The sequence below is a fragment of the Artemia franciscana genome, chromosome 20 (assembly GCF_032884065.1).
Source record: "Artemia franciscana chromosome 20, ASM3288406v1, whole genome shotgun sequence".
Lineage (NCBI taxonomy): Eukaryota > Metazoa > Arthropoda > Branchiopoda > Anostraca > Artemiidae > Artemia > Artemia franciscana.
Genome location: NC_088882.1, coordinates 36,455,137 through 36,467,777, shown reverse-complemented (window position 1 = coordinate 36,467,777; position 12,641 = coordinate 36,455,137). Strand labels below are relative to the sequence as shown.

Below are 12,641 nucleotides of genomic sequence, written 5' to 3'. Positions count from 1 at the left end.
ATCTGGACACAAATAGTGGGCTAAAAGTTTCTACATAATACCCTTAGCTGTTCCTGGAATAATACAGAGACGCCCTTTTGACAATCTGGACACAAATAGTGGGCTAAAAGTTTCTACATAATACATAGCTGTTCCTGGGATAATGCAGACACGCCCTTTTGACAATCTGGACACAAATAGTGGGCTAAAAGTTTAAACTTAGTGCCCTATTCCGTTCCTGAGATATTGTTTGTATGCCATTTTGACAACCTGTAAGAACTTACTTTTTTGATTTTATTCAATGGTATTAGTATTCGCAGTAGTAGTAGTAGTAGTAGTGTTCAATATCACAGTCGCAACTGGTTGCAGTGGCAAGTAATTGTAGTCGCAAGCAGCGGAATTTGCAAGTAGTCGCTGTCACAAGTATACGGATTCGCAGATAGTCGTGGTCGTAGTCCTGAAAGTTTAACTTAGTCCCCTTTGTTGTTCCTTAGATATTAAAGATGTACCCTTTTAATAACCTGGATGCACATTTTAATAAAATCCAAGATCCCCCTCAGTATTTCCTGAAGTTTCACCTTAATATTCTTAGCCTTTTTGGACACACTTTGGGTCAAACACCCCCTTTTGGGGGATCCCCTGGGGTCAAAAATCCTATACGTAAACAATGAGCAAGTTTTGTTACTTACAATCGTTGCCCCAGAGGATGAGGCATTGTCATCCCCGAATTTATTTTCATTAGACCTTTTGACTATTTTGAACGAAAAATCTTAAAATCTGTATTCGAGTTGAGGGAGCGGGATCATAAAAAAGGTAATGGGAACTTTCATCACCCTCCAATCACTTTTGACTCTTAAAAGGGGCACTAGAGCTTTCAGTTCTCGATTGAATAAGCCCTAAGTTGACTTACGGCTATGCAAGGTTGGGACCTACATAACTTTCTGCTAAAAAAATGTTAAAAAATGTAGGATGACTAGTCAAATTTTTACCTCCAATCATAGCTATTTAAATTCGTTTTCGAGTTTTTGATTTTTCGAAAATTAGTTTCTAAGATTGCAATTAGTATTAATAAAAATTATAAGAATTCACGCTTTCTCTCCGCTCCCCTCAAAATGTAACAAAAAGATGAAGAAACTCAAACTTTCTTCACTGTTTATTAAAATTTGCAATTTATTAATATATTTGTAAATCCGAGTGATTGTCCACGGAACTTGCGCGTGGGAGCAAATCCCGCTATCTATTTTTTCAGATTATTGTAATTATCATTTAACAATTAAGTTCTAATTTTAATTATTATTATTCGTAATTATAATAATTATTTCACAATAATTATATTTATTATATAATAAGTATAATTATAAATATTATCTGATTATAATGACAATTGGATAGTAAATATTTTATTTTCTAGGCGCAGTCAGTGCAGTCAGGGTGGGGACCTAGACCTGCGCAACCTCAGGTAATTTTTAGTCCTTCTCTGTCACTACTAAATAAGCTAGAAAGTTCTACAATGTTGAGTTTTTTTTTCGTGAAAAAAAACTGATTTTAAGCAGTTTATTTACAATAACAAGAGCTAAGAACTCATATGGCACTTGTGACGAGGCAAGAAGAGCTAAGAGCCAAGAGATCATATGGTATGAGCTCTAGCAAATTTCTATAAATCAATAGATTGATTTAAAAAGGAAAATAAGAGGCTTAATGCCGGTCAAGATTTAAAATAAGAGCTCTGAGTCACAAAGTCCTTCTAAATATCAAAATTCATTAAGATCCGATCACCCACTCGTAAGTTATAAATACCTAATTTTTTCTAATTTTTCCTCTCCCATTTGCCCCCCAGATGGTCGAATCTGGGAAAACGACTTTATCAAGTCAAATTGTGCAGCTCCCTGACACGCCTACCAATTTTCATCGTTTTAGCACGTCCAGAAGCACCAAACTCGCCAAATCACTGAACCCCTCCCCTCAACTCCCCCAAAGAGAGCGAATCCAGTATGGTTCAGTCAATCACGTATCAAGGACATTTGTTTATTCTATCCACCAAGCTTCATCCCGATTCCTACACTCCAAGTGTTTTTCCAAGATTTCCCCCTCCAACTCCCCCCAATGTCAAAAGATCTGGTCGGGATTTGAAGTAAGAGCTCTGAGACATGAATTCCTTCTAAATATCAAATTTCATTACGATCTGATCACCTGTTCGTAAAATAAAAATACCCCAATTTTCACGTTTTCAAAGAATTCCGGTTTCCCCCTCCAACTCCCCCGAATGTCACAGGATCTGATCAGTATTTAAAATTAGAGCTTTAAAGCGCAAGATCCTTCTAAATATCAAATTTGATTAAGATCTGGTCACCCTTTCGTAAGTTATAAATGCCTCAATTTTTACCCCCCCCCCCCCCACCAACTCCACCAAAGAGAGCAGATCCGGTCCAGTTATGTCAGTCACGTATCTTAGACAGGTTTTGATTCTTCCCATCCAGTTTCATCCTGATCTCACCTCTTAAGTATTTTCTAAGATTTCTGGTTCCCCTCAACTGCCCCCCCTCCAATTACGCTAGATCCGGTTGAGATTTAAAATAAGGGATCTGAGTTACGAGATCCTTCTAAATATGAAGTTTCATGAAGATCCGATCACTCCTTTGTAAGATAAAAATACGTCATTTTTTCTTATTTTTCAGAATTACCCCCCCCCCCCCCCGCAATTGAGCGGATCCGTTCCAATTATGTAAATCACGTATGCAAGACTTCTGCTTATTTTTCCAACCAAGTTTCATCCCAATCCCTCCAATCTAAGCGTTTTCCATCATTTTAGGTTTCCCTACCCCAAACTTCCCCCAATGTCACCAGATCCGGTCAGGATTTAAAATAAGAGCTTTGAGACACGATATACTTCTAACATCAAATTTCATGGAGATCCAATCACCCGTTCGTAAGTTAAAAATACCTCCTTTTTTCTAATTTTTCAGAAATACCCCCCCCCCCCCCAACTACTCCAAAGAGAGCGGATCCGTTCTGGTTATGTCAATCAAGTATCTAGGACTCGTGTTTTTTCCCCACCAAGTTTCATCCCGATCCCTCCACTCTAAGTGTTTTCCAAGTTTTAGGTTTCCCCCTCCCAACCCCCCCCCCCCCCAATGTCACCAGATCCGGTCGGGTTTTAAATAAGAGCTCTGAGCCACGACATCCTTCTAAATATCAAATTTCATTGAGATCCGATAACCGTTCGTTAATTAAAAATACCTCATTTTTTTTAATTTTTCAGAACCCCCCCCCCCAACTATCCCCAAGAGAGCGGATCCGTTCCGTTTATGTCAATCATCTATCTAGGACTTGTGTTTATTTTTCCCACCATGTTTCATCCCGATCCCTCCACTCTAAGTGTTTTCCAAGTTTTAGGTTTCCCCCTCCCAACTCCCCGCCCCCATCACCTGATCCGGTCGGGATTTAAAATAAGAGCTCTAAGACACGATATCCTTCTAAACATCAAATTTCATTGAGATCCGATCACCCGTTCGTAAGTTGAAAATGCCTCATTTTTACAATTTTTAAGAATTACCCCCCCCCCCCCTCCAACTACCCCAAAGAGAACGAATCAGTTCCGATTATGTCAATCATGTATCTAGGACTTGCGCTTATTTTTCCCATCAAGTTTCATCCCGATCCCTCCACTCTAAGTGTTTTCCAAGATTTTAGGTTTCCCCCCTCCAACCTCCCCCAATGTCATCAGACCCGGTCGGGATTTAAAATAAGAGCTCTGAGACACAATATCATTCCAAACATCAAATTTCATTAAGATCCAATCACCCGCTCATAAGTTAAAAATACTTCATTTTTTCTATTTTTTCCGAATTAACCCCCCCCCCCCCCGGATGGTCAAATCGGGAAAACGACTATTTCTAATTTAATCAGGTTCGGTCCCTGATACGCTTGCCAAATTTCATCGTCCTAGCTTACCTGGAAGTGCCTAAAGTAGCAAAACCGGGACTTTAGGTTTTCCCCCTCCAACTCCCCCCAATGTCATCAGACCCGGTCAGGATTTAAAATAAGAGCTCTGAGACACAATATCATTCCAAACATCAAATTTTATTAAGATCCAATCACCCGCTCATAAGTTAAAAATACTTCATTTTTTCTATTTTTGCGAATTAACCGGGCCCCACACTCCCCCCCCCCCCCAGATGGTCAAATCAGGAAAACGAGTATTTTTAATTTAATCTGGTCCGGTCTCTGATACGCTTGCCAAATTTCATCGTCCTAGCTTACCTGGAAGTGCCTAAAGTAGCAAAACCGGGACCGACAGACAGAAAGACCGACAGAATTGGCGATTGCTATATGTCACTTGGTTAATACCAAGTGCCATAAAAAATGTATTATAATAGGTAAAACGGTTTTATTTACAGTAGATAGATACGTTAGTTATGAAGGCATAGTACATTCTTGGTGATACCCTTATGCACCTATGATATTATGATTAAATAAAAAAAAAACAAGTTTTTTTAACTGGAAGTAAGGAGCGACATTAAAACTTAAAACGAACAGAAATTAATTCGTATATGAAAGGGGCTGCTTCCTCATCAATGTCCCGCTCTTTACGCTAAAGTTTGGCTCTTTCTCTCAACTCTACTTTTTAAAACAGTAGAAGCTTATTATTACATATTTAGCTTATTTTATAGAAATTTTTTTGGTATTGGTTATTCTTTCTTTTTTTATGTTTTAAAAGTCGTTGATGTCATTGACCATTAAATTTTGTTGAACAAATGTGCAATGTCCTTAATGCTAATAGCGGAGTTCCTCAGGGATCTTCCTTGCACCTCTTTAATTTATCTTTTTGTATTTGACTTATATCAAGCATTCTGCAACATATGATACTACCATCAAGGTTTTGTAATTTTGAAAGAACCGAAAGAAAAGTCTTTCAAAAATCGTGGGTCCCAAGCATATATAAAGTCTTGGATGGGTCCAGGTGTCAATTTTTTTTTATTTGATTTCTATGGCACTCAAATGGTTTTTTTTTTTTTTTTTTTTTTTTTTTTTTTTTTTTTTTTTTTTTTTTTTTTTTTTTTTTTTGAATCGTCCAATGAGTCGATAGTTGAATTCTTTGTTCTTATCTTTGAATGTAAGGGAGCTCATATTTTTCAGTTTAATATTGGTCTATTACATTGTATTATAGAGCTATTGGGCTTCTTGGCTGTTAATCCGTAATGGCTTCTGCTATCAAATAGTGATTTCTCTCTTTAAAACAATTATATATTTCAAAGCATTAGATTTTTATGTTTTTGGTGTTTACTGTTTCAAAATGAGAATTAAACGAGTAGTCCTCTGCGTGAGGGTTTGTTTCATCTAGATAAGACCCACCCCGGGAAGGCATGGATTCACCCATATGCCCAATACGCCCAGGCCTAGGGGTGCACAATGCCAGGGGGGACAATTAACTATCACTGATCGAATTTTTCTTAACAAAAACTGGACTGGTGTGATTTATCGTTAAATTGCCAGGTGTGCCCCGCCTCCGTAATGCCTATTCACAAAACAGGAATTCAATGGCAACATAAATACTGTCAGTTGTTTCCCAAGAATGGTAGTAGAGAGTTCGCTATCACCTCTCTCTTTCATTACTTTTGGCTCATCAGTTGTGCTCTCTTAAGTGCTTCCACAATCCTCAAATTCTCGGGGACCTCCTCGAAAATCTCTCAAAAACGGAGTGGCAATAACGCTTGAGCCTAGAAGCGTCAAAGATTTAAATCTGACCCTGCCCCCGTGCTTTTGTCCTCGTACCCCTCTACCCAGTTGTCAAATATTCTTATTTTACTGGTTTTATATTGATATAAACTTCTCTGAGACTTCTGGTTGATTTTTTTTCTTTTTTTATCCATCATCGGGATCATCATCAATTAATTTTCTACTTTTCCACCTTCTTCTTTGGTCGGAGGACTCCACTTGTCCATTACGACCTCTTCTTCTTGTTGGCGAACGGGCCTCCAAAAATGTTTTCATCACGAGGTTCCAATTCCAGAATTTGTATGAGGGTATATCCTTCTTTGTTATCTTCTCCTCCCTTCTGTTTGGTTTGTGGGAAGTACGAGTACTTGAGCTGCCTGTCCCCAGCAGTTTAAGGCCTAGAGGCCGGCTGGTACCAATACGGCTCTTCCTACTCACTCTCGCTCTCTTCTGCACTGTAGATCTACATTAATAAGCCAGCTCATTTTCCATTGTCTTATTCATGGTGAAAATGTAATTGAACCACAAGGTAACTTTGATATGCTTTAGAAACTCCAAAATCTCCGAGAAAATCATTATTTATATTTTCTATTTCTCCACCTATATTTCTCTATGTTTTCCACCTATTTCTATTGCCACCTTTATTTCTACTTTATTTTCTGTTTCTTCTTCAAACGTTTTGCCTATTACTAAAAAAAGCGATTCTAAACGTTCTAATAAAATTCCTTATATATTGATTCCAAGGTCATATTTTCCTTAAGTTCGACTATTTGCTATTTACTGAATTTAGAATTGTTTTTATGATTTTGACGATGTGCTTATGTTTTAGGGAGCTCCATCAGCATGGGGACCAAGACCCACACATCAGCCTCAGGTATTGATCTCTTCAATCCTTAAGAGTGTTCCAAAAGACAATTTTAATTGTTTGCTATTGTATTTATCTTTAAATGACCAAAAAAATAAATGAAGTCGTTTTCAGGGTTGCCACTCCTACTGATTTATATATTTGTAGTGATTTTTTTATATTGCCTGAACGAGAAAATTACTAAATCAACCAAATATCACTAAAACCTAGTGGCTTTTTTTAACTAGTGGCAACCCTGGCGTTCTAGGCTCAAAATAAGTAAAAGAGACTGGTTATGCTTTCTTTTTGCGCTAATAATAATTAAAATTAAAAATGTCAAATTGTCAAATACCAATTGTCAAATTGTTTTTAAAGCTGTTAATTTTCATTACTTTCAAATAAATCAAAAGTAATAAAATAATAATCAAAGTACTATTCAATCATGTAGGGAAAAAAATACATGATTTATTTTGAATAAACGCATTTAATTTATTGCATTTTACTGTGACAATTTTTAATACATTTTTTTATTCATTAAAATCTCCCCCTTGTTGTTTCATCCTAATTGATATCCATATAAAATTAACATCTAAAAAAAGTTTTAAAACATCAATGGGTGAATCTGGAAACATTCTCTTAAGTCGTCACTAAGATGAAACTGATCTAAGCCTTTAATGAATAATAAAAAAAAAACATTGATAAACTGCAAAGACTACTTCCCCCCCCCACTTTGTTCACAAATCAAAATTTCTTATGTGGTTTCAGCTCAAAAAGTCAAACCTGCCTGGATGTTTACGCAAAAAGGTGATAGCAGGGGATATGGGTATGGAGGGGTCAATCGCTTATTTAGGTTTGCTTTTCACTCAGATTAAAAATCCTTTGGGTTATTCCTGTTGAGGTACAGCATGCTGACCGTTCTGCAAAACGTTGGTGGTGACGGTGTGGCGATGTGTGTTTTATGAATCTAGTTTGTGCTTGTAGTAACGCGAGATTGAAAATTCTCACTTGGTTTCGCTTCAAACAAGGTGGAACATACCCACGTATCTACTAAAATATCAGAGTGTAAGACTGAGGAGTGAAGAACATTGGGAGGTCTTCTTTCTATTGATTCTCTGTATTATTCTACACTTCGTCACATTTTTGAGTTGCAAAAAGGAAGCATGGACGAATAACCTGTATAAATTTAAAAACGGCAAACTTATTATGTAATATTTTTGTAGAGAAAATGCAATGTTTATTTTTCTTTACAATTATATAAATAAGTAATATCATTGCTTAGCCAAGGTTAGTTTCGTACTCTATTAATTTATTAAAATTCAAATAGTGTAACGGCCCTCGCATGCGGACATGGAAGGAAAATGAGTAATTATAGGACACTTTTGTTAGTCATGAATATAAATATTGCATATGAAAAAATGAATTAATTCAGAAACACAAAGGCTTCTAGAGAAAGTAAGTTTTTTTAAGGAATTTCAATAATTGAAGGTATCTTTTAATGGGTTAATTTCTTTTAAAAAAAACTTTCCGTAGAAGAAGTAATTCAAAGAAAAGTAAAAAGTCACATTAATGTAGACGAACAGAAATTAAGTTTTATTAAAAATATATACTATTGCGTATTATATAATTAAATTATATGTTGTTATAATCTATTATCAAACAGTTCGCGGTAACGAAATGAGTAAGGAGCGATCCGGCTCAATAGTAAGACAGTAGTGCATTGTAATTTAGGATTTTATTACTTGGTGTGAATGCTTGGGGCTTCAATTTCTCATTAGAAAAAAAAGTTCACTTCAATTTTTTATGCAAAATCCACAAATGTTTGTTTCTTGGGCATGTAGTGTTTGCATTACGAAGTTTTCGTTCTTTGTTCTTAGACTGAAAATGTAAGATTCGGTTTAAAAAAGTAGTAACTTCTAATCTTCGTCTTAGAAAGTATATTGTTTACTTTTCTAGAAAACACGGAATCGTTTCTGAGTGACTAGGCAGAGGAAACACCCTTATTTCACGTTCTGTAGTTTTATTTTTTGTAGACATGTTGTTTTCCTTCTTTTCTGCCTATTTTTTAATACTTCTGTTTTTTTATCATTGCGTTTTCGTCATTTGTCAACTTGTAATTTCTAATTATTCGCTTTTTCTCTTCATCAGCAAGCCCCAAGTATTCCTGGTCTGCCCCCACAAGCCTCTCCAGCGCGGTCCATGGTTAGTTTTGCATTTTGTTGCCGTTCAATTTGATAAACTTTACTATGCATGCACATAAGGGGGTCAATGTTCAACCCGATCAGTAAGATTGGTTAGAATACCCCCCCCCCATCTGTGCTGGTCACTTTTGTCAGGACACAAGACTCTTCTCTGCAATTTTCGGTCTTGGGATACATCAGAGTCAAAAATGGTGTCAAGAAAAAATTAACCACAAACTAATATGTTCAGTAATGAGAGAATGTCAGTTTTTTTTTATTATTATTATTATTATCATCTGATGCTCTTGTCTATCAAAGCATAATCCTATAGCTTTTATTGTTGATTAAGTTTAGCTGTAATTCATTCACATTTTTGAGCTGCAAAAAAGCATGGACGAATAGCGTTTTTAGTATAAATCTAAAAACGTCAAACTTATTTCGTGATATTTTTTTAGAGAAAATGCAATGTTTATTTTTCTTTACAATTATATAAATAAGTAATTTCATTGATTAGACAAGGTGTACTTTATTATTTTATTAAAATTCAAATAGTGTAACGGCCCTCGCATGCACACATGGAAGGAAAATGAGTAATTATAGGACACTTCTGTTAGTCATGAATATAAATATTGCATAGGAAAAAAATAAATTAATTCAGAAGTGTAAAGATGTAAAGGCTTCTAGAGAAAGTAAGCTTTTTAAGGAATTTTTGCAATTGAAAGTATCTTTTAATGGATTAAGTTTGTTTAGAAACTTTCCGATAAAGAATTTATTCGAAGGAAAGTAAAAAGCCATATTAAAGTAGACGAAGAGAAATTAAATCTTTTTAAAAACATATATTATGTGTATTATATAATATAAAATTATATATTATTATAATCTGTTATACTTCAAACTTAAGGCGACCAGAAATTACTAACAAAAACTAAATGAAACCCAAAACGAACAAAAATTAAAGTAAAAATTCATTTAAACATTAAGATAGCAGATACTGAAAGAAATTATATGTAACCAAGTTATCAAAAGACGTATCTGCAATATCTTCGGAATGGATAGAGTTATTCGCTTGGAACTATTCACTACTGCTACAAATGTGACTGGTTGCGACTGCTTCCAACTGCGACAACCTGCAATTGTAATTGTGACTACTTGTAACTGCTACTACATCTGTTTGTGACTACTTTTGAGGAATGTTGAGGGGGATTTTGAATTTTGAAACTTCAAAGTTGAAATGGAGAATGTTGAAAAGCTTGAAACTTTGGCGATAAAAATGAATAGGAATTAATTAAAAAAAAACTTCACAAAAGAATTTCTTTAAAGAATTTACTTTTCTATCTTCAAAAAAAAGTAAAGAGCCAAAACCAGGTATTTACCTGAAGGCTGAAGAAGAGTTGGGACTTTTTGGCGTTAAAATGCACCTTTTGGGGCGGGTGTCTCTCCCTCCCTAACTAGCCAAAATATTTTTAAGGTATATCCGAATTTCACTGTCTCAGGTAAATTCTCTGTTGTTTTACAATTCAAAATATTTGCATATACGGGCTTTAAAGCTCTACAATCAGGCTCTATGATTGTTTTTTTGTTAGGAAGGGAGGAAGATGCCTCAAAGGTGCATTTTAATACCAAAATATCTCAACTTGCATTGAGTCTTCATATAAACTGTCCCATTGTGCATCACTTGTCCCAGTGATGGATGTGAATGGGATCTTAATTAGTTATGACCTTTAATGTAAGTTGTATGAAATAATACATAAAACAATTTAACTATTTCCAATCATTTGAAATTGATGAGAAATTAAGTGAAAAATAGATGCTTGCATCGTCAATCTTCGTAGTAAGCAGTCAAGAAACTGCTTTGCATTACTGCATTAGCTATGGCAGCTCTGTTCTGCGTCGAGTTTTTTTTTCGCTTCCTTTTACCATCTATTCTGGCTATATGCCACTCGAAAATTATTGTCTCAGAAACCATGTACACCGGACGGTAGGAAGTATGCAACCCCTCGTTGCAAATGGAGTTTAAATTTCATACTCTGTATGTGGCTACGCTTTTCGGTCATTTAATAAATAAGTGAATATAATTAGTTAACTTCGACAATGCTTTTCGTCCATAAGAATTTCAGGGGATAATTTTCTGCGGGGTAGGAAAACCTGCATGGGGAGGTGTAATTCCGGTGGTAGAATTGTCCGGGGAGGATTTTCTATGGAGGAGAAACTCTACGAAAGGGGATCAAATGTTAAAAATTGGCAAAACAATCAACGTTGCAATACTGATGACAATGTGGTATTGCCCTAAAGACTGTATAAATCTGTAACAGACAAAAGATAAATGTTCGAATACCGCATTTTTCTGGTATGAGCAGGACTAAGATGGGAAGTAGGAAGTATGCAACCCCTTGGTACTATCAAAGTGTCTAAAGTTCCTACTCTGTATGTTGCTACGCTTTTAGATCATTTAAGAAATAAGTGAATATAAATAGTTAAATTTGGTAAAGCTTTTCGTTTATGAGAATTCAAACATTAAAAGTTCGTCGGTACTTGTATGCCATACTCTCGACCACTAAATTTTTTATTCATTGATGTGTTGTAAAACCGGTTTTGTTTCGTTAGTTTCTTTCAGCTAAGCGTGAGACAAGACAGAAGTGATAGAGTAGATGGAAAGTATACAATTTGGGATATATTTTTGCACATTAGGGGGGGGGGTACAGTATTTGGAAAGCGTGGTAAAAACCAGTCCTACTACGTAATATGTAGAATAATTGTACCTAACATATTAGGCACGCAAACCCGCTATACGTTACACCCACCCTTAATGTGCGAATATATAGCCCAAATTTGTTTTTAAAGTATTATCTGTTTATCATACTTGGGTATATTCATTAGGATTAAGTGTAAGAGAAACAAGTTCTACTTAGATGAGGAATATTAGGTCGGGGTATATCATACAAGCGCCATCCGTTGATTTCTAAATGCAACTACGCTGTCTTAGGCTATAAAAAGTTGTGGTTGGTGTAAGAGAGGTAGTAGCAGCAGTAGAAAGGCCTGAGTCTTCGTGCCAAAGTCTACTTTTCTTTTCTTATTATATTATTCACTTGTTTTTTACTTTTTAACTTATTCTTCTTTTTTATCTTTCTTATTAACGTGTCTATTATTCTCAGGGTACATGGATTTAGTCAAAATGTAAAAAAGGTAGCAGGGAACTGAGTGCTCACTTACAAAATGTTTATGTTTTTTTTTCAGGGAAGAGGTCGAGAAACTGTTACGTCTGCAGCCGCGTCTCCTGCATCAGCATCACCGCAAAAAAGTGCACAACAGAGACCTCAAGAGGCTAAAAAAGAACCTGGCAGTGAGAAGGTATAGATTTTCTTTCTTTTGGATTATAACGTAATGCAAAATTGAGGACGTAACTTGTTCATTCTTTGAAGGTCAGGAGGATGATTGGATGTAGCTTAGCAATGGATGTTGCCGATTGGCAAGTGTATTTAGGTCTAAGGGAATTGATAAATAAGAGGAGTGTATTTCAGTCAAAAGGAATGATTAAAAAAATATTAAAGAGATTTTAATGGTGGTCAAATAAGGGTTCTACGTTGGAAGCAACGCCAGTTAAGAAACCTCAAGGATCCCTTAATGCAAAGCAGCGTCGATTCACGAAAATGTAGGGGAGGGGCACAGATGACCAGTCAACCATGATAAATTATAACTATGAAATAGAAATAAGAATGTATTTTTCAAAATCTAGGGTGGGTCAGTTGCCAACCACAACCCCCCTTCACGGCCTAATTGGCGTCCCTGTTGATGTAATAACGAGTTTATTCCCAAATTTCTTTATTTTCGTATTTTGTTGACTTACGCTATTATCCAGAATGGAAAAGCGTAATACAATAGATGTGTCCATAAATGTTATTGTCCCTGCATTGCTAGGGATATCTCTA

At 35.8% G+C, this 12,641-nt stretch overlaps 1 protein-coding gene across 3 annotated transcripts in view; it reads left to right on the top strand.

Annotated features, from left to right (window-relative positions):
* LOC136040200 (protein argonaute-2-like) overlaps positions 1-12,641 on the top strand; it is a 121,565-nt gene that overhangs the window by 30,394 nt on the left and 78,530 nt on the right. Inside the window, exons 4-7 of one of the 3 annotated variants that reach the window (XM_065724353.1) lie at positions 1,391-1,438; positions 6,524-6,568; positions 8,684-8,737; positions 11,950-12,063. In XM_065724353.1, the coding sequence (XP_065580425.1) occupies positions 1,391-1,438; positions 6,524-6,568; positions 8,684-8,737; positions 11,950-12,063 (261 nt within the window). Of the gene's footprint in view, positions 1-1,390; positions 1,439-6,523; positions 6,569-8,680; positions 8,738-11,949; positions 12,064-12,641 lie in introns of all 3 variants that reach the window. The other 2 variants (XM_065724352.1, XM_065724354.1) reach the window with 2 other exon arrangements.